Genomic DNA, 22,988 nt, shown 5'->3' on the forward strand with positions numbered 1-22,988 from the left:
TTCTGGTTTTCTAGACCAATTTGGGCATGGGTAAACTTATGATTCATGCTAAATATCCCTTGAACTCTACTTGGGAGAAAGGCATGAACGAGGTTTATGGGTTTTTCCTAAAACTCATTGGCGAGTCCTACTTATTTCTTACAAAAAAGCGTATATGATAGAATCATCTCTAATTCAAAGGTCTCGCAAATAGTCAGGAATTAAAATCCAATTACACCCTAACAAGTGTAAAGTCCTAGGCTTTAAGGGGCCATGGGCATCTAAGGAGAAGGATCCCCTACGATGGGAACACCCTCCTTACACAATCCCAATGCGATTCTTTTGAAAATTCAATGCCATAAGTTTCTTCAACCTCGGGTGGATGTGGAACAACATACCTAGGCTTGATTGAACTTGCTCTAGTTCGCTTCTTATGACGAAGTGTGGCCATCTGCAAAGTATCAAGACTTAGCATAAGTAGTTATTCAAGAACAAGCATAAAATGGACATATTTCACAATAGAAGCAAGAAATGGTAACAAATGAACAATGCCATTGATAACATCATGAATATTAAGAAAATAAACATAGATTGAAGGCAAATTGGAACATAAGAAACCAAATCATGAGTTAAATTGAGCAAAATAAATCCCAAACATTGAATTATCAAAGATATGAAACTATTATAAAGAAAACCCATGAGAGAGAAAATAGCCAACAATTGTTATTCAAGAATTCAATCAAAATTCACACATTTATCATGAGGAAACTTCAAATCAACACCCAATGATATCATTCAACATAAATTCCAAGTGAAAAGAACTAACCATAGAGTTTCACCATGAAAGCATAAAGGTTCAAACTTAAATCAAAAAGGAAGATGATGAATAGACAATAAGAAACCATACCTGAATGAAGCCTTGAAATGCTTGTAAAATGCTCAAAAGATATAAGAACAAATAAAACTCCCAAAAACAAGCTCCAAACCTCAACACAAAACTTCAAAATTTTGAAAAAGTCCATTTTTTTTTAATTTTTTTTTTTGAATTGGGGAAGAAAATCTGAATATTTTGGGTTGTAGATTTGAAAACATGATGTTGGCAATTGTACTTGATGTTGAAATGATAGCAAAATAGGTGAAGTAGGTTTGATATTGCAAGAGAGGGTATAGGGTTTTAGGAGGGAAGAATAAGATAATTAAAAGTGTAGGGTGCGTTTTGAGGTTATAGGGGCTGCCAGCAGGTGCGTGCGCGTAACAGAAGGCCGGGCCCTGTTCCTGATAATATCGCGCTCGAGGGAGGATACCCGCGCCCGCGGCTAGCCCGCGGGGAGTTCCTGGTCGGATTTTGGCATTTTAGGTCCACAGGCATCCGCGCCTCCAGCCTGTAGACCAGCGCCCGCGAGTGATCTTTGTGGTGCGTGCGTGCAGCTTGGTGCGTGCGCACCACATGCATCTCGGGAAGGCTCTCAAAATAGAAACACCCCTTAATAATGTTTTCGTGTTTGCATTCTCACCGTCCTTTACCAAATGTCATGATTAAGGACACAAAAATTTCATACGAAACAATCCAAAATTTGTTTAAACATTAATAAAAATCGATGTTAATGCATACACAAGAACATATAACCTCAACGAACCCTTTCCTCTAAGCTTAACCAAACTTCATGAAATCTTGATGTAGCACCAAAATTGTTGGAAATTTTCTCTGATCCAATCTCATGGTACCTAGGATCAAAAGAATAAACCAAAATAGAGAGATATAAGAAAAGTTCTTAAAGGAAGAAATAAAGAGAAATGTAAGATTAAAGAAAAAGGTTAGAAAATCGGGTTGCCTCCCGGGTAGCGCTTTTGGTTAACGTAGTTAGCTCGACGTCCTCCACCAATTAAGGTGGTTGTCGGAGAAACAATGAGTCAACGAAACCAACAAAAGCATCGTCGAAATACTTCATTAGACGATTGCCATTAGCGCTGAACGGAGAAAGAAAATCTTTCATTGAGACTTCTACAAAACCATTTGGAAAACCACTTGGCCGAATTGGGACCGCTCCATCTTGATCCCTTGATGCAAAGGTGTGATGGAAGAGGTTTGACCTCAACCATTGGTACACCTTCACCTTTCTTTGAAGTGGCGGCTTGCACAGCTTCTAAGGTTGAGATATTCATGCACATATGCTCATCCACTTCCTCAATGCTTCCATTTAGAAAATCCTCATACATTGCCGCTTCCTTTATAGGAGCACCTATCTTATCCTTGTTCAACAAGACATTCTCAAGAGGATCATTAGAAGTGAGCAAGTGCTCATGTATGGAAGATACAACAGGATCAAGAGAATCGATCAACATGCAATTTTCTAAAGAAGAACATGGATACTTCATGCTTTCGTTCAAGTCAAATTCAATAACCTCTTCTCCTACCTTGAGTGAAATTTTCGCACTCTTAACATCAATCGTAGAACCTGAGGTAGCAAGAAAAGCTCTACCAAGAATAATGGGAATGGTATCATCTTTATCCATTTCAAGAACCACAAAATCTACCGGATTTACAAACTTCCATACTCTCAAAGGAACATCCTCAACCTTCCCCTTAGGAATCTTAATTGACCTATCGGCCAATTGCAAGGTAATCTTAGAAGGCATAAGCTTCATTACCTCACGTCTTTGATAAACCAAATATGACATTAAGCTAACACTAGCTCCTAAGTCACATAAGACATTATCAATTTGCATCTTGTTAATGGCACAAGGGATAGATAAGTTTTAGGGATCTTTTAACTTGGGTGGCATCTTGTTCATTATAATTGCACTACAATTCTCGGTTAAGTTGACCGTCTCCACCACATCACAAGACCTATTACAACTCAAAATGTCTTTAAGGAATTTTTTATAGTTGGGCATTTGGGTAACAACTTCGGTAAAAGGTAGAGAAAAATGAAGTTGCTTAAGCATGTCAATAAATCTTCCAAATTGTCCATCCAACTTATGTCTCATGAATTTATGTGGATATGGAATCTTGGGTTTCACAATCTCTTTCTCCACTCTCACCTCTCTAGGTGTCTCAATCACAACCTCACTCAAAGATGCACCATTTCTCTCATCCTCTACCAAGTCCTCCTTAGGGACCTCCTTAGTTCCACTATTCCTAAGCAAACTCTCCTCAAGGACCTTACCACTTCTTGTAACAATAGAATTCACGGGTCTCTTGGGATCTAAGCCTTGGGAAGGTAAATAAGAAGGACTAGCATGGTCTTTCAAAGCATTAGCAAGTTGAGAAATTTGGTTTTAAAGCATCTTATTATGAGTCATAACTTCATTGAATTTTTTGTCACTTACGGCCATGTAAGTGCTCAATAACTTTGTTTGATTTTCAATGATTTCCTCCAAATTAGTCCTAGAAGAAGAGGATTGAGAATATGAATTATCAACTTGAGTCTTTGGAGCAAACTCGGGTGGAGGGCCTCTTCGAGAAATATTTTGAAAATTGCCTCTCCCTTGATTGTTCCAATTACCCCTATTTTGATTTTGACCATAACCTTGATTATGGGTACCACCACCTTGATTATGATTTCCATAACATTAGTTTTGATTACCATAATTTTGGTTTTGATTTTGGCCACTATAACCTTGATTGTGATAGTTACCTCGAGAACCTTGATTCCTATAACCACCACCTTGGTTATAATTGTCAAAATTACCATGGTTTTGGTAATTCCTATTCCATTGACCCCTTTGGTTATCAAACCTTTGCACATTATTATTGTTTGACACATAGTTCACATGGTCACTCTCATTATTGTCAAAATCATCATTACTCTCCGGAAAAGCATGACGGCAATTACTAGAATCATGATCATATGAACCACACACATCACAAAACAAACAACTACTAGGAATGTTACTAGAAAAAGGAGGGGGATTAGAGTTAGAAGGAAATGGAACAAGTGAATGACCACCTTGTTAATCATTCATAGCAAACCTTAGTCTTGTAATAGTCCTCTCGATCTCCGGATCAAATGGCACAAGTGAATGACCACCTGCTCTATGCATACAACTCAAAGGAAATGATTAGTAGCACGGCTACAAGTGTAGCCTTAAAGAGAAAAATATTTTTGTTTTTTTTTAAAATGAAATAGACTCAACAACTATAACAAAGCACCAATGTCATTCCCCGGCAACGGCACCATTTTGACAAGGGTTGGAACTAGGTCGTCATCTAATTCTCCCTAAGTCAAACTAAATTTGTAAAATTTGTAAAAGCTTAACAATCCTTATACGAGTATAGAGGCAAGCTAAGGGTCGAAACCAAAGGAATAAATCGAAGCTATGTTATAGTCTAATGTTAAGCTAAATTGAAGAATTGTCAATGGTTGAGTATGGTAACTAAGATAACAAGAATCGAGAATCAATCAAATTACTAAACACTAGGGATATAGGTTCCACATGCAAGCTTTACAATCATGCTAATTGATAGATCACCCAATTGATTCAAACATTGCAAGGGACAAACAATAGTTGTAATAAAAGGAATTCAAAGGTAACCTCCTATAAACCAAACTAGGGTTCACTATGAATGATTAATAAGGAGAATCACAATCAAATTCAATCAATTAAAGAAATTCCCAAATCAATTGTTCGTGTCATTGGAATTTGCAATGCAATCTAGATTAATCTTATAGGTTGATCACTCCCAGTCTAATTAATCACGTGCATAATTATGTCAACCAATTTAATTGCAACAATCAATTAATCAAGGATCATCAACTAGAAAAAATCATCAATCAAGCATGCTTCCCGTTCTCCCTAGCAACTAATCTACTCACTAATCATGGTGAAATCTAAAGCCAAAAAAAAAATTTCAATCTCAAACATATTTTTCTCAAGCTAAATCAAAAGGAAATACAATCAATAAACAAATTCTCAAAACTAAATCAAAATCTAAACCAAACATTACAAATTCCCTCTCAAAGGAAAGAAATCTTACAAACTTTTATTGATATGAAGAAGAATCATAAACTTGATTAAGAAACAATGTTTAATTACAAATCAAATCCAAAGATTATAATCTCTACTTTCTCTCAAACTTCTGTTTAGTTTCCCTCTCTAAAAACTAAGCAAATGAAATATTATATAAAAGTTCCCTCTCAAAAGGATTTAATAAGAGTTTATATAGACAAAGAAGAAAAACTGGTCGGTCGCGCCCTCTCCAAGAAGACTCTGCGGGCGCGCATAAATGGATACATAACCCATAACTAACTCCGTGGGCAATCTAGGAAAAACTCGCACCCGCGGCATTGCCACCCGCGCCTGCGGCTCAGGGCGCGGTAAAATGCTCTATTCCAGGTGAAGTAGGGGGCCGCGGTCTCTCTAATCTAGAGCAGCCTCTCCAAAATCTCCGGGCCCGCGGCTAGGGCGCGTAGAGTTCCTGCCCCAAATCACCAAAATGGTGCACATAACCCGCGCCCGCGGCCAAGAGAAGAAGTGAAGAGCCCTCTCCGAACCCCCTCCAAGCCCTCTCAATGAGGCTTGAAACTCCTTTGCTTGGCTTTTTTTCTCCTCTTGAATTCTTTGCAAAGCTAAGTGTTTAGGAACCTAAAAGTGAAACCAAAGAAAGAAAATAGAAGAGAAAAAGAGCAATGTAAAAGGAAAACACGAGGAAAAGCACATAAAGGAAAGTAATACACGAAGAAAGAAAAAATAGAGAAACTAAAGCAGAAACGACCAAAATGACAAAGGAAAAGCATGAAAAATATAGGGAAAATATCCTAAAACACTACCCTATGAGTGCCATAAAAGACTCTCATCACCTCTATAAGTTGGGCCAAGTATTTGTAACAGGCAAAAAAGTGTTCGTTACGAATACTTATTTCTTTGTAACAGGCACTAATTTGTGCGTTACAAATACATACGTATTCGTAACGAACACTATTTTACCCGTTACAAATAAATAAGTATTCGTAACGGATATTATTTTGCCCGTTACAAATGTCTTAATTATAACGGGCAAAGCTTTGCCCGTTATAAATAGCCTGTTACGAATGAGATTTTTTCCACAAGTGTAAGTTAGCTTATAAGTAGACCCCTTGAAGTATAGCGACACAAAATCTCTGGCTTGAAGTCTTTGGCTATAAATGACCCTTAGACCATTCTTGCATTGTATTCCTGACCCTTGCCACTTTCCAAACCTACAGGTCATAGTCCGAAGTGTTATAGGGAACTTCACATGCCCATCCCTGACCTCAAACTCTCCACCACCAGCTGTTGTATCATGACACAACCCGGACTCCTCACTTCTTGTCTCCAAAACCCCTTTAGTATACTTTGTTAAGTCATTAGGATCCACATCAATTGTTGTGTCAAACCTAGAACCTACCCTTTTCATGCACCAATTCCTTACACCTGGTTTAAGTCCAAATATCATAACATGTTACTTACCTAAGTACCAAATGTATCCATATCAAATAAAGGGTCAGATGTTACCTTCTAGTAAAGTCAAGACAGGAATATCTCTCTTGTCTTTTGTACAAGAGTTGAATGACTCAACAAAATTTGTTGCGTTATGATCACAACAAATTGTTATGTCAAACTTGTTCCTACTCCACTGCTCTTCAATGTCTGTAAGGTATTGAAATGCTTTTTCTTCGTACTTTTGTATCTTTGACATTGTTTTGTCATACACATATATGCAGTGGCTGCAATCCAAAAGAGTTTATGAAACTCTGTCCCACTCCATCCAACAGTCTTGCAGTTAGAGTACAAATGCTGACAACATACCCTCCTAGTTGCACTTGAGAACACCTAAAAAAGGGTTGATTCAACACCCTTCAACATACAACACAAAGTTAGTTACTGGAAACTAACATACCAAATAAAAAGTTCAATTTTTTTAAAAAAGCAAGAACCTAACCCTCATCTTGTTACTTATAAAAGTCTAGTCATCCCTTTGAGATCCATACTGGGAAAATAAAACCGTTAGGTTTCTAAAGAATTAAGTCCAACTGTCTATTCTCTCTGCATCAACCAGACCATAAGCTATTACAAAAATCTCATTATTACCATCAATTGCAATGAGCTTGATTCCTTTGTAATAGCCACTGAAATGTGCACCATCAATCCCTATAATGGGTCTGCAACCACCCAAGAAGTCTTTCACCTAAGCTACAAAAGAGATGAAACATGCCTTGAACTTGTCACCATTAACCCCATTATCATTCAGGTGATGAGAGCATATGAGCCAGGAATTGTGGCCTTAATCATCTCAGCATATTATGGTAAGAGAGCATAAGACTGGGCAAAATCACCATGTATTTTCTCCCAGGCTAAACACTTCACTTTGTAAAACAATCTGAGCTTGACTTGGATCCTTTACCTTTCCAGGAACACTCTTTGTAGTGATTCAACAAGAATTTCTGGGTTTGCCTCCAAGTCTTGCATCAAATCTCTACAGAGCCATGGTGAAGAGACCATAGGGTTCTCTTCTAGCCTCCCACAAGTTTTATGTTCCCTTCTTTATTGCCCAGTTGACTTTATCAACAAGAATTGCTGCATGAATTCTCCAATTGCAGTCATTGATCAGACACTTTATAGTATATCTTTGACTTTCAGCATAGTCAACTATCACAACAAAGCCTTCTTGTATGCAAAAATCTCTGAAGACCTCATGAAATTGTTGTTTGGTTTCAAATATTAACCAAAGTTCAAGTTGAATTGACCTATTTTGGGTAAAATTACCCCGCCACGTGGCCCAATGAGAATAGGACATGTGTCCACCTCGTATTGGTCTAGATTGGGCCACTAGCCAGATGACACGTGAAAATCCACTATCATGGAAAGGAACGACAACCTTCATAGGCCCAATTCCCAAAAAGCCGCCAAAAGTGCGTGAAGCACCCCAAATCAAGGTCAAATGACCTACGTAAGGGCACACTTATCCAAATTGTCCGTATAAATAGAGTGATTTCCCCATTTGTGGGACAGAAAACAAATTTATTACAATATCACTAACATTCTCTTACATAAGAGAAATCCCCTGATCTCGAAATCCGAGTAGATCTCACTTTTACCTTTTTCCGCACTCTTTTCTTACTCTATCACGTTCTAACTTGATCGTCGGAGGCGGAGCTGCAATCATCCGGAGTCTCCGTTGTTTTGCAGGTATAGGCGCTTCTCAACCAGTCTTCGAGTCATAACTCTCCCGAGGGTCAAAAGCACAAAAAACATTTGGCACCGTCTGTGGGGAGAGTACCTCAAAGATGGTTCAAGAGTATGTACCACCTCCTGACCTCACTAATAATAACCCAGAGGTCTTCACTGACCATGAGGATGAGGATCCTCGGGTAGAAACGTACATAAACAAAGATGGCTCTCTCATGACAAAGCCTATCTGTCCTAGAGATACTCTAGAACGGGGTGCAAGCCAGGCGGGCACAATCAGGCTCACAAGCCAGTCGGAAGGGGAAACCAAAATGGCAAACGGTTCTGCTCCAGTCACCTAGGATAAATTCATGAAATTAATGACCAATTTCAAGGGTGAAATTAAGGATCTGATCACCAAGAGCAAGGCTAGCCCAAGAAAGGGTCACTCAGCAAGGAAGACTCCTCTAGAAAGGAGAAAGCCCGTTAAGGACAGGCAGCGAACTCCGCAGCCAAAGGACAAGGCAGCCGGGACCCTTGACTGGTCCAAAATTCTTCTACCCCAGAAGAATACAGGAAACCCCTGCTGGGGCAAACAACCGGTAGGAAACAAAAAATCTACTCTCGACTCCCGGGAAATCATTACCCGCATGAGAAGTTTGCAACTGTCTAAGTCAGCCTCTACCTCAACCTTTCCAAACATCTTCAAGAATACATCAGTAGGGAATGTTCAATCCTTTCATGAGAGCTATACAGCCGGTAATAACGTCCTCTCTGGCCCTCAGATGATTATGAATGCACCGTACGTACCTCCTATGGTCTACCGCTCGTATTCTCCTCACTTCATGCAATCAGCCCTCTATGGGAGTCAGGCGGCATTTAATGTCCAACTTTTGGACTGGCACCTCCGACTGCTCAAACTTGGTGAACAAAATTTTGCGTTCACCAAGGAGATAACCGAAGCCGCACAACCGACCAAGGTTAAGAATGTGTTGGTGGGTTCTTATGATGATATCACCAACCTAGAGGAACACCTCATGGCCTATTCTAACCTCATGCTCATGCAGGGTTTGAAGATTCCATGTGGTGCCGATGCTTCCCGGCTACATTGAAGGGCATTTCCCAACAATGGTTTGAAAATTTGCCAGCCGGGAACATTGATAGCTTCAGGAAGCTAGCCTTCCTATTTACCTCCAACTTCTCAATGAACATCCCTGCCAAGAAAACCATTCTCGATCTAAGCACCATTCGGCAGGGAGACAAAGAGGGGCTTTGCTCCTACGTCAGGCTGTTCAACCTGGTAAGAATCCAAATCCAGGGGTTGTCCGACGAGGTAGCCTATACATACTTCTTCAAGGGTCTGAAGGACGGGTCGACCTTTAAGTTCAACCTTGTTCGAAAAAGGGTTTTCACCCTTCAATGGCGGAGAGCATTATTCAAGCTATTGACCTCTGCTCGTCCAGCCATCAATCAGACTCCAAGAGGTCTTACAAGCAAAAAGAGAGTCAGTCTACTCAGCCGGCTCAAAAATATGAACAAAGCAAAAAGAGAAAAGAAATTTGGGTGGTTGATGATCTTGATCAGCCGTCCAACAAGAAAAAGAAAGAATTCAAACCTTACATCTCGCGGTATAAATTCAATAAATACTACTACACCATCTTTACAGAGGTGAAGGATTGGTTGACCATTGAAAAGCCGAATCTTATGAAGAGTTCTGTTAAGTCGCGGAACAAGAAAAAATTATGCCACTTCCATCAGGAGGTGGGTCATGACACCAACAACTGCTATAGTCTCAAGCAAACGTTGGACCGTCTGGCCGACAAGGGCTTGTTGAAGTCCTATGTCTTGAAGTCCAAAGAGACTTCTAAGACAAATTCGGGACATTCGTTAAAAACTATCCAGCCTACTAGTAGCTCGGACACTAACAAGGATCCGGTCTAAACTATAGCAGGCAGATTTGCAAGTGGTGGCCCGACCATCCGGGGCACCAAGGATCATTTAAAAAGGATGATCCATTCAGTTGATGATGGACAAGTGTCCTCTAGTGGAACATTCCCAGACGTCCTGTAGGGCATATTTCAAGTATTATCCCTAGCTTAAACCCCATTGTGATCATACACTAAAGTACGGTGGCGTCCAAAGGGAAGGAAGATAGAGGGAAGGAAGGAACTTGTAAACCGTTCACGAGGTAAAGGTTACACCCTTAACGATCCAAGAGATCGTCAACTCCAATAGGTCTAGAACCATGACTGGTAGTTTGGGTATGAAGGTACAAATCCAACCTAAAAGAGATTGAATCTTCCCTAATAATAGGCCTCTACTTTATTCTGATCGTATTCATGTGCGCTTTCTGACTAACATGCAATCAATAGGTTAAACCTAAACATGTTTATCTATGTTGGTTGAATTTAATGCACAAAAAAATCTATTATTGGAGATCAGTTGAATAATAGTCATATTAATCTAAATTAGATTATTAATTATCTTATTAAGCGTGATTACAAGTACAAATTACCTTTAAACACCCATAAAAGGTGTGATAAAGCAATAACAATAACAATATATAATCAAGCAACAATAATAATAATCATAACAATAATAATTATTATAACAATTATAAACAATCATTATCATGTTATAGCATAATAAAATCAAGATCCTAGGCATGATACTAACAAGATTAATAACAAACCCTAGCATGTCACTAAACAATAAAAATCAAAGCTTTAACCCTAATATGATAATAACATGCATATTAGGAAGAGAAATAGGAAGGATCGCAGGAATCATATAAGAATATTTGATATTATAACCTTTTCTCTAAACATAATACTAGGAATCATTGTTGTCATTCAAAACATCAAGCACCCTAATATGATACTAGGAATCATAATAACAACCTAGACATGATTTCTATATCATAATATCAATGCAAACAATTAAAGCACTTACTTGAATGCCTCGTATCTCTTTCTAATAACAAAATACATACGTTAGTAACTTCAAGGAAAATATAAAATCAACAATTAAATTAAATAATTGAAAAGAGATTTGGGACCAAACCCTCAGAAATTAAATCCTTTCACGTCTATGGCGAAGGTAACTTCGAACAATGCTAGGTATTTCTAGAGCTAATGTATGAGGAATTGTGTTTGTAAAAGGGTTGGTTTAGAAAAGAGGGAGAGAGAATCAAAAAATTCTTGATGAGAGTTGATGAGAAGAATTAATGAAAATTGATGATTGAAAAAAGAATTTTAAGAGGCTATTTATTGAGAAAATCAGACGAACGGATAAAAAAAACGAATCAGAGTTTCAACAAGAATAAAACACGATAAGCGCCAGGCGCCAAGCCTTAGCGCCAGGCCCTAATGCTTGTCGTCAGGCGCTAATAATCAATTTCATGCGTTTTTGTTTTTATCATATCTTTTGATCCAGAAGTCTAAATAAGGCATACAATATGTCGTTGGAAAGCTCTTGAAGTATACTTTCAAACCTAATTAAAATGATATTAAAATCATTTGTAGATAAAAAAATCTGGCTGAAATAGTGGAAGGGTGTCAGTTTTGGATAGAGTTTCATATGTCATTCATATCTTTTTCGTTATAGCTCAGATTTAATATTATAATGTATCTTTGGAAAGATAATTTCAAGATCTATCCAACCATATAAAATTTGGATAATGATTATGAGGCACGAAAATAAAATCTGATTGTCTTTGGACATCATTAAATTCGAATAGAATTAGGATTTAAGTAAAAGGAAAGTTTTAAAAAAGGAAAGTTTTTATTTAACTCAAATTCTATAATCTTATCTTTTCAAAAAGGATAATTAAGATCTTTTAAAAACTTATGGAAGGTTTTAATTAATCCTAATTGTTGGACTTAATGATTTTGATGATGACACAACCTCACTTACTTACAAACTAATAAGTGCTTGATTGTTTAAGTCTGTACCTAGTTACAAAGACTAGGAGAATGAAGTGTCTTGTAAAAATACCATGAGGAACAAGAAAGCCAGAAGCAGAGCTAGCCATAAAGAAGAGTTCCCTCACAGGAACTGGTGCTTCAGAAATGAAGACTGAGAAGAGAAGGTTCCCTCAGGGAATAGAAGCTTCAGAGAAGAAGCTTTATCAGAGAAGAGAAGTTCCTCCCAAGGAACAGAAGCCTCGGAGTAGAAGCTTCATCAGAGAACATGAAGACTAAATATATTTTTATAATTTAGGATTTATGTAAGTATAAGATATTAATTTGCACTTGAAAAATCTGTGTGGAATTGGTCTAAAAGATAAAAAGATGTGCATGCTAGTTTTTAGGAAAGTGGTTAAGTCTTTAAGGATTATCTTTCTCTTAACCAAAAAGATTTTTTTTCTGATTTTCTAAAAATATCTTCTGCAAATAAAATCTCCCACGTTTTCTAAAAACTTGCGGCCTACTCCTCCATGATTTTCTTTAAGTCATGGTCTTGCACGTTGAGGAGTTCATGTTTCCTTAATCTTAGGAACATGATCTTCTTAGTGGGTTGGAGTAGTGGCGTAACGGAATTGCTGCACAAAGAGGATTTTCCAAAGTATTTGTTGATCTATAAATAGCCATTAATTTAAGAAAAAATTACTCACCCTTGCTCACATAAGTTTTAAAGCTTCAAATCGAGTCAAGTGTCAATTCCACACAAGTTCATTAGAGTGCTCTTAATGTTCTTATACTAGAGTTTGTTTATTTTTCGAGTTGTAATTTGGGGAATGGGGAAGTTCGAGTGAACGTTGTGTATGAGAAAGTGAAGTGAAAAAGAGAAAATAAAGAGAAGAGAGAACAGTGAAGTGAGAAGAGAGAAAGAGAAGAGAAGAGTAACAAGTTGGGTGACTTGTTCCTCATGGTCTCAAGTTCGTAGAGGAACTTGAGTTTGAGTCGTTAGCTTGTAATAGGTTCATTTGCCCTATAGTGAAGATTATTTTCCCAAAATCCCAAGTGGTCGTGGTTTTTTTCCTTGTTAGGGCCAAGGAGTTTTCCACGTAAAAGCTCTCTTGCATTCTTTAGTTCCTTGAGTTAATCTTTCAGTTCGTTTAGGTAACTTAATTTTAATTACGCAAAAAGTTTGGCTAATTTCTCATACTACAATTCAACCCCCCCTTCTTATAGTATTCTTTAAACAACAATTGATATCAAAGCCTAACTTCTAGGAAAATTAGAAAACCCTGAAGAAGAAAGGTCTTGGAGAAAATGAATACTCATGAAAAGCTCGAAGAAGGATACTCAACTCAGAGGCCTCCTATGTTCAACAGCAAGTTCTATACTTACTGGAAGAACCGCATGGAGATCTTTATCAAGGCAGAGAACTACCAAGTCTAGAGGGTCATCGAGGTTGGTGATTTCGAAGTCACCAAAATAAATGCTCAGAACGAGGTAATCCCTAAGCCTATGTCTTAATATGAAAAAGAGGACTTTAATAAAATGGAAATAAATGCTATGGCTGTGAAATTGCTCCACTGTGGACTTGGACCTCACGAACACAATCGTGTTATGGGGTGCAAGAACGCTAAGGAAATCTGGGATTTGCTGCTAATTACTCATGAAGAAACTAATGAGGTTAAAAGCTCAAAAATCGATCTACTTATGTCTAAGTATTAAGATTTGAAATGCAGCCTAAGGAAACCATTCAAGAAATGCTAACCCGATTTACTAACATCATAAATGAGTTGGTTTCCCTTGGTAAACAGATTCCTATAGATGAGCAGGTTAGGAAGGTTCTTATAAGTCTTCCACAAGATGAGAGATGGAGAGCTAAGGTGACAGCCCTTTAGGAAACGAAGGACTTTACAAAGTTCAATATTGAACAACTAGCAGGTTCTCTCATGACTCATGAGCTACACCTTGGAGTCAACAATGAACCCATGAGGAACAAGGGATTGGCTTTTAAGGCTGATGAGGAGGAAGACTCAGAAGTGGACGAGGATGAGGCTACCTTAATTGTGCGAAGATTTAAAAAGATGTTCAAGAAATGCCAAACCTCAAGGAACTTCGGGAAAAAGACCTCAAATTCAAAGTCTGACTACAGCTGCCACAAATGTGGATCTCCAGATCACTTTATCAGAGACTGTCCCCTTTGGGAAAATGATAAAGGGAAAGGAAAGGCTAAGGAACAGGGAAGAGAAAAATTCAGCAAAGCAAACTATCAAAAGTCAGACATGAGGAAGGCCATGATAGCAGCTTGGGGAGACTCAGAAAGTGAAGAAGAATATGATGACCAACCAGAAGAGGAGACGGCCAATCTTTGTTTAATGGCCAAATCAGATGATGAAAAGGCTTACCTTGAGGAACTCTAGAAAGAGGTATTTCTTGATCCTAAACAGCTTAAAACTCTCTCTAAAGATGTCTTGATAGATATATGTCTAGGAGAAGAAGAATTCTTTAGAGATACATGTGTGAAGTTGAATAGATGTGACAAAATATCGTAAGGTTTGCAAAGAACATGGTGCTTGGTTGGAAACAGCCTATGCCAAGTCTCAAAGCAAACTAAGAGAACTTGATTTTCAGTACAAACACATAACTGAGATAGCTGATAGAATTAAGAATGAAAGTATTCTTCTAAATGTTGAACTAACTCAGTATAAGCTCATAAATTCTGATATCAGTTCTAGCAGTTCCTCACGCGATCAGTTGCTTAAATTCAATGTTGATTTTGAAAATTTTAAAAATGAGCTTTCTACTTTAAAAACCTAAAAGGATCAACTTGAATCGGAACTGAATGCCAGAAAGGATAGAAGTATAGACCCAAAAGTCATACCTAAGTGGATAGCTGAAGCTCAAGGAAAAAGAACTAAAGGCCTTGGCTATATGACCAAGAGGAAAGGTAAGCAAAAGAAATATGTTGAGCTTCCTAACATGAAGGTCTGCAATTTTTGTGGTAAGACCGGACATCTCTATGGATAGTGTAGGATAAGAGAAGAAGCTGATAAAAGAAATATAAACCAAGGGTGGGTCAAGAAAACTGATATTGCATCCACGTCTAAGGAACCCAAGGAATTCTGGGTTCCTGATCCTAATGCTTAGTTTTCTTGCAGGTCCTAGTGAGGGGGAACAACTCGTGGTATCTTAACAGCGGTTGTTCAAAGCATATGACAGGTGATAAATCAAAATTCCTCTCACTAGAAGACTACCCTGGAGGAACAGTAACCTTTGGTGATAATAAGAAGGGAAAGATCATTGGAAAAGGCAAAATTGGAAGATCTAAATCTCATTCCATTGATAATGTGTTCCTGGTCGAGGGCTTAATGCACAATTTGCTCAGTATATCACAATTCTGTGATAAAGGAAACTCTGTAAGTTTTACTTCTGATTCTTGCAACATCATCAACAACAAGCCAGGAAAGGTTGTTCTAGAAGGAACAAGAAGAGGGAACACTTATACAGTCGACCTCAACTTAATCCCAAGGAACAACCTTACATGTCTGAGTGTTGTTGAAGATGATCCCCTGCTATGGCATAAACGTTTTGGACATGCTAGGTTTTCATTGCTGGACAAGCTGAGGTCAAGGAATTTGGTTGTGGGACTTCCTATTATCAAGTTCCTACAGAACAGAGTTTGTGATGCATGTGTGAAAGGCAAGCATGTTCGATCATCTTTTCAATTGAAGAAAATGGTAAGCACTACAAAGACTTTGGAATTAATCCATATGGATTTGTGTAGTCCCATGAGAATTCAAAGCAGGAGTGTCAAGAAATATGTTTTGGTTATTGTTGATGATTATTCTAGATTCACTTGGGTTATTTTTCTTGCTAGTAAAGATGAAACTTTTAACGAGTTTGTTGCTTTTGCCAAGAAAATACAGAAAATCAGTGGTCACTCCATAGTCCATCTCAGATCAGATCACAGAACTGAATTTGAGAACTCAAGATTCGATGAGTTTTGCAGGGAAAATGGCATGAATCATAACTTCTCAGTTCCAAGGACTACCCAACATAATGGAGTTGTAGAAAGGAAGAATCAAACCCTTGAGGAAATGGCTAGAACGATGCTGATTGCAATTGGATTGCCAAGAAACATCTGGGCTGAAGCCGTGAATACAGCATGTTATATCCTCAACAGGGTAACAATCAGAAATATCATCAACAAGACTCCCTATGAACTATTCAGGGGAAGGAAGCCAAACATATCTCATCTTAGAGCCTTTGGTTGTAAGTGCTTTGTACATAATAATGGTAAGAAAAACCTAGAGAAATTTGATGAAAGAAGTGAAGAGGCTATATTTCTAGGATATGCCTCTGATAGCAAAGCTTATAGTGTTTACAATAAAAGCTCAATGTGTGTTGAGGAAAGCATTCATACAATCTTTGATGAAGTTAACCAGTTTGTGAGTGTACAGGAACAAGAAGATGATAATGATTTTTAAATTGGATTGATAAGAGACAGGGATGAAGAAGAGACTCAAAAGCAAACCAAGGAAAAGCCCTGCTCCAGAAGAGAATCATCAAGAAAATGGAGAGGTTCCACAACCATATGATTAGGTGAATGATGAACAAGCAGAAGAAGCAGAAGGAACAGAACCAGAAACTCCTCAAATTGGAGTTTCAGCAAGGGAATTTCAGCCCAGGCCATTCATGTATCAAGGTTCCCATCCAACTGATCTAATTATCAGTGATATAGGAAAAGGAACTCAAACAAGATCACAAATGAGGAACTACTGCGCATTTCATGCATTTCAGTCCATTCTAGAGCCAAGAAATCATCAAGAAGCCTTGGGAGATGCTGATTGGATAGTGGCCATGCAAGAGGAACTGAATGAGTTTGAAAGGAACAAAGTCTGGCAACTTGAGCCAACGCCTAAGGGAAAGAAAGTAATTGGGCTCAAATGGGTGTTCAGGAACAAGCTTCATGAACATGGCACCATAGTAAGGAACAAGGATAGATTAGTTGTGAAAGGCTACAACCAACAGGAAGGTATTGATTTCAATGAAACCTTTGCTCTTGTAGCTAGATTAGAAGCTATTAGAATCCTAGTGTCTTTTGCTTCTTTTATGGGTTTCAAACTCTATCAAATGGATGTGAAATGTGCTTTTATTAATGGTTTCTTAAATGAGGAGGTGTTTGTTGAACAACCTCCTGGTTTCGAAAATCCTAAATTTCCAAATCATGTTTTTAAGCTTGATAAAGATCTCTACGGGCTTAAACAAGCTCCAAGAGCCTGGTATGAAAAGCTTTCAAAGTTCCTACTGGAAAATGATTTCAAAAGAGGAAAAGTAGACAAAACTCTTTTTATTAAATCTCGAGGAACTGATTTGTTAGTTGTACAGATCTATGTAGATGATATTATATTTGGTTCTACAAACAATGGATTGTGCAAGTACTTTGCTGAGCTAATGGGTGGTGAATTTGAGATGAGCATGATGGGTGAATTAAACTTCTTTCTTGGACTTCAAATAAAGCAAACAGCTGAAGGAATAATGATTCACCAACAGAAGTACGACAAGGAACTTCTGAAGAAGTACAAAATGGAGAATGCCAAGACATATCATACACATATGGGAACAGCAACAAGACTTGATGAGGATCCACAAGGAACAAGTGTGGATCAAACCACTTACAGAGGTATGATTGGTTCATTGTTATATCTAACAGCCAATACGTCTGACATTTCTTTTAGGTTGGATTGTGTGCTAGATTTCAGTATAACCCTAAAGAATCACATCTAATGGTTGTTAAGAGAATTTTGAGATACCTCAAAGGAACAGATGACCTGTGTCTGTTCTATCCTAGAAGTGATGACTTTATGCTTAGAGGATTCACAGATGCTGACTATGCAGGTGACCTAGTCAATATCCAAAATTAATTTCTTGAACACATAGAATATGGTTAAAGGGTCGATAATGATTCAAATCATAAGCATTTACATCAAATTCTTTTATTTCTAAGCATTTAAATCACAGTCCAAATCAGCCAAAAAAAAAGTTGAACTCAAAATCTAGAATAACAGATAATAGAGCTCCCAAATTTGAATTTTTTTAATCGAACGAATGTATGAAATAAAAATCCTAATCAAAGAAACCCAGGAAAATTATACACAACCAAAATGAATTAATCTTTGACAGAATTTCGAATAAATTAGAGTATACAACAAAATATCCAGCAAAATTAACACAAACCCATAAATCATCCAAATCAAGTAACACAAATTAGATCAAACAAACCAAGAAATAAATTAAAACAAAAAAAAAACAAAAAAACAAAATGAACCCAAAAACAAATAATAAAAATAAAACCCCAAAGTAAGAGAAATTAGTTCACCTTCAGAAATAGCATTCTGAATCTCAGTACATTGTGCAATAACACCTGGGTCATTAAGACCTTCTTCTTCTTCAATCAAAATCTCAGAGTATCCATTCTTATTATTGTTAGCATGCACAGAATTAGGGGAAAGCTTGACCCGTGAAACGATGTACCATTGAATTAAAGGGAAAACGATTCCAACTACCACACAAACTGGAATCAAAATCTCTGTTCCAAGATCTGGAAGAAGAACAACACCCATATTTTTTTTTGAAGAACAACAACACCCATAATTTTAGGCTTCAAAGAAGAAGGAGCGGGTTTATTGTCATCAGGAGAAGAATTAGGGTGTTGAATTTTCTAGAAAATCTTCTCGATGAGAGATTCGGGCTTAGAGATTGAATGAGTGAGGAAAAGAGAGAAATTGAGTGAAGTTAGAGAGGAGAGAGGAAAGAGGGGTCGGTATGACGGCTAGAGGAGAGTGAAAGTGTGGAACTAACCCTAGTTATAAGAATGGGCTTTTTGTCATTAGCTGGAACAAATTCATACATTTGTAACGGGCACCATCTTGTCCGTTACAAATATATAGGTATTCGTAACGGGCATCATTTTGCCCGTTACAAATAACATGCTTTTCATAACGGGCAATATGGTGCCCGTTACAAATAATATGTACTTGTAACGGAATGTTATTTTGACCGTTACGAATATGTTTATTGTAACGACCATAACTTAGCCCGTTACAAATAGCCCGTTACGAATAACAATTTTTCCACTAGTGGTTGGCGGCGGTTTCGCTATGATGAGGAGAGAGAATGGATGCAAGTTAGAGGTGGTTGCATCACTTGCATTAAAATAGAAAGAGAAAATCAAGGGAATGAAGATACAAGAAAAAGAAGGCTGGAGGCTGGAAGCAAGAAGCTAAGCTAGGGTTTTAAGGAGGAGGGAGAATAAAAAAATAAGAGTTCATATCTAATGGAGAAGGCTGAGGTAAAGAGAATTAGAGAGATACGATATACAAGAAAAGAAAAAGGCAAGAGACCGCCTAACTTAATAAGCGGACTTCATTTTTAGTTTCAAAGACGATTTTTTTTTAGGGAATCAAAGACCGGTTATTTAATAAAACAGGTTCTCTTTTAATAATTTTTTACTAAAAAAATTAGGAGAGACCTGCTATCTTCAATAAAGGGTCTTAATTAATTTTGGACTCCTAAAACTACTACCAAAGAGACCCTTATTTTTAACATTGGGTCTCCTGAATCACAGAGACCGGTTATTGAATAAAATGGTCTCTTAGTTTGGGTCTCTTTGACCATTTTTGTAGTAGTGTGCGCAGAGGAATTTTGATCACACCCGCTGAAGTCTGAGAAATGACGATCGTGCGGAGAGGAATTTCGATCACTCCCGCTGAAGTCTGAGAAATGACGATCTTGCAGAGAGGAATTTCGGTCACTCCTGCTGAAGTCTGAGAAATGACGATCTTGCGGAGAGGAATTTTGATCATTCTCGCTGAAGAGAGATTGTTTTTAGAGGGAATAAAATTTGCATGAATAGGACACGTGTCGATCATCCAATCCTACAGTTTGAATTTTACCAAAATGACATGGTGGTTTGGTTTTACTCCATGCCCAACCGCCCATTAATTCCGTATTTAATTTCATTGTCCCACACTTCTTTTTACCTTCTTTATTTTTTCATATTCCTCTCTTTCTACTTTCATTTCAAAGATTTCGCTCTTCGTTTCCTTCCTCAGACGTATGTGTTCTTCCATTGTTGTGGTAAATTTCTGTTTTCTTTGCCTTTTTTTTTACCTCAATTTTCTGCCATACTCGTTTTTCTCTTTTTTGCGCTTACTTCCTTACTAATTTTCTTTTTCTTCTGTCTATCTTGACTGTAGTTTCGAACTTTTTTCTATTCAAGTTCTTACGTTTGCCATTGTTGTTGTACTCTGTTGCTTCTGCAACTTTTTCTCTTAAAGGTAGTTACTTTATACCTTTATGTTATATGTATTTTCCCAATTTCGCTTCTTTTTGCGTTTTTCTTCCCAATATTGTACCTTTTGATTCGCCCTAATTGTCATTGCCCAATTTTCCCCCTTTTTTGTTGTTGTAATTGCATTCTTGTTTCTTTCCCCTTTATTCCTTCATTGTTCTTGTCTCCCTAAACTGATCTTTGATTTTCAGTGCCCAATTGCCTTTTCTTCTCTTTGTGGGATTTTTATCTTTGTAGATTTCATAATGTCCGACGTTTCTGATAGTAAGAATATAAGTGAGCCTCAAGTGGCCACAAAACCGGATTCTCCTTCCCGATCATCTCCTTCAGGTGAGCGCCCTGCACACACTCGTCCTATTTCTCGTTCTTCTTCCCCCATTCCTGTACAAATGGTTATGCCTTTTGATTGTCCCCCCGCTGCGAGCGGGACGGGTACTGCTGCGACACCTACTGCTGCGTCTGGGTCAGGTAGTAGTCGTCCTGCTGAGGGTAGTGCCTTTCGCCCTTTTCAGCGCAAGCCTCACCCTGATTTCTTTGATCCATACTACGAGAGGGTGCTTGTAAAGGATGGGATTCCTTTATCCCACCTCACTCGTTTAAGGCTGCGCGCAATGCGCCATAAGATGTTAGCTGATGCTGTTAAGGCTAATCCCCCTAACGTTCTCTTGTTAGCCCCATTCCCCATGTTCAGCCCTTAAACAGTTTTGCTTAGCTTGATGACATGGCTGATATGAATCGGTTTGATAATTATGTAGTGTGGGGTGGCAGTGTTGAGACTTCATCACTCTCTCCCTCTCCAGCTGTCCGATCGGGCGGGATGATTGAGTCACCAGGTGATCGCTCTCTTTTCGATTGCCAGCCTACTTATGTTGCGAAGCCTTTAAAGGAAGGCAAGACTGAGTGCTTTTTGGATGACAAGTGTTATGGGCCCAAGAATTACGTGTTGGATTCGAGCTGGCGCAAGGACGCCAAAACGTTGAACCTTGCTTCTGTTGGGCAGAAGTTTTACAGTTTTGGTGAGGGCCATAAGTTGGTCTTGCCTGCTGATGGTGCAAAGTTATCTGCTCCCCCTGATGGGCATATTACCGTGTTTGCGTCTCAGCTCGATTTAGGTCTGAGGTTTCCCCTTAACCCTACCCTAGAGAAGGTGTTCTGTGCCTTTAATATTTGCATATCCTTGCTACATTCGGCTTCTCTTCATACTTTGATTTGCCTGCTATGGTTCATGCGGTTTCGGAGGTACTCTAAGTCTCTGCACCTGTTTAAGTCCTTAATAAGCCCAAAGAGGTCTGCCTCTAGGACTGAGTCTGGGTGGTACTATGTTTCTCCCAAGGAGGGCAGGGTTCTGTCTTAACCAAAGCTTGGTCGCTTTAGGGACTGGACTAGCAATTTTTTCTTGGTGAAGGTGCTCTTCACTTTTGCTGCACCGAGCAACTTCAGGGAGATTTGTACTAACATGGCTGGAGTTGCTGTCTCCCCCTCCGAGTCTGTTCGTGAGACGGAGGATTTTGATGCTCTGCAGGGAGCGAGGGCTGGTGACTCCAATTTTCCCAAGATCTGGCTGCCCAATTCCATATACATTGTGGGGAAAGAGCAGCTCTCTGCCATGCGTTTGTGTTGTACGCATGAGTTTGGTAAGTTTTTGGCCTTCTTTCATTTCATTTTCTCTTTTTCCTCCTATGCCTTCGTCCTTATGTTGTTTTATTTTCTTGTCTTCACCTTTTTAGGTTATGACAAGTTGGAGAAGCGCATCCTTGGGTTGGCTAATAATTGGAGGGCCTTTACCTGCTACTCCTGAAAATCCTCCCGAGCTCTTTGACACACTGCAGGTGTATGCTGGCTCCCTGAAGAATGAAGTGTGTCTGGATCAAGCTGAGTTGCGGGCTGTTTTTTGCTCCGTGACTCCTGCTGACCGTAAAGGTTCCAGCCGTGCTAATGTTGAGCCTTCATCCTCTACCGTTGGGAGTAGATGCGAGACTCGACATGCCCCTCGAAGAGCGGCTTCGGAATCTGAGGCGTTAGTGGCGCATGGTGCTTCTCCTGAGAAGCAGCCTGTTACAGCTTCCTGCCAGGTGGCACCTCAGACCTCTATTTCCAAAAGACAACGTGATCAAGCTTCTAATGATCCTTAGACTACTTCTGATGATTTTGCGGATAGTGTTCTCAAGTTTCCTTCTGATGAGGTTGAAACTACTACTGTGGGCGTAAAGCCCACTTCTTCTGCTGAGCATGTTCTGCTCTTTCCTTCTGATGTTGATAATGCTACAAATGCGAAAGACGTTGTTGATGCTTCTGTTGAAACTACTAAATTCCTGCTCCCTAATGAAACTATCATGGAGCTTCCAAATTTTCCGCCACCCCCCGCTGGATTGAGAGGGAAGCTCCGCAGCGCCTCCAGAGGTGGGCATGCTCAGGCAAGGGGTGCTCACAAGCAGGATCAGCTAGTTATTGACTTGGAGGAAGATCCTGTAACCTCTGCCCCTGGTGAGGATGAGCCTGCAATGAAGAAGGCTTGCACCTCCTCTGGCCTTGATCCCTTTGCTTCTTACTCTGCTAACAATGGGCTTCTTGGTGGGAATGTTGATAGGGGTGTTAATACTCACAGTTCTATTGAACTTAATCATTGTGTT

General features: G+C 38.8%; 1 protein-coding gene across 1 annotated transcript; it reads left to right on the forward strand.

The window, feature by feature from the left end:
- The first annotated feature begins 13,954 nt into the window (after positions 1–13,954).
- Positions 13,955–21,056, forward strand: LOC110713725. Its single transcript, XM_021892174.1, has 9 exons — positions 13,955–14,404; positions 14,559–14,774; positions 14,826–14,990; positions 15,164–15,630; positions 15,883–16,453; positions 16,608–17,069; positions 17,184–17,443; positions 17,761–17,903; positions 20,596–21,056. The coding sequence occupies exons 1-9, from the start codon at positions 13,955–13,957 to the stop codon at positions 21,054–21,056; spliced, it is 3,195 nt and encodes a 1,064-aa protein (XP_021747866.1).
- Positions 21,057–22,988: the final 1,932 nt, after the last annotated feature.

Source organism: Chenopodium quinoa, unplaced genomic scaffold, assembly GCF_001683475.1.
Source record: "Chenopodium quinoa cultivar QQ74 unplaced genomic scaffold, ASM168347v1, whole genome shotgun sequence".
Classification (NCBI taxonomy): Eukaryota; Viridiplantae; Streptophyta; class Magnoliopsida; order Caryophyllales; family Amaranthaceae; genus Chenopodium; species Chenopodium quinoa.

Excerpts from the sequence above, each read along its gene's own strand:
- LOC110713725 (XM_021892174.1), top strand. The coding sequence starts at position 13,955 with ATGACTCATGAGCTACACCTTGGAGTCAACAATGAACCCATGAGGAAC. Across the intron at positions 15,631-15,882 it reads TCATTGCTGGACAAGCTGAG|TAAAGATGAAACTTTTAACG; the intron begins GTCAAGGAATTT and ends TTTTCTTGCTAG. Across the intron at positions 17,070-17,183 it reads TCAATGAAACCTTTGCTCTT|GTGTTTGTTGAACAACCTCC; the intron begins GTAGCTAGATTA and ends TTAAATGAGGAG.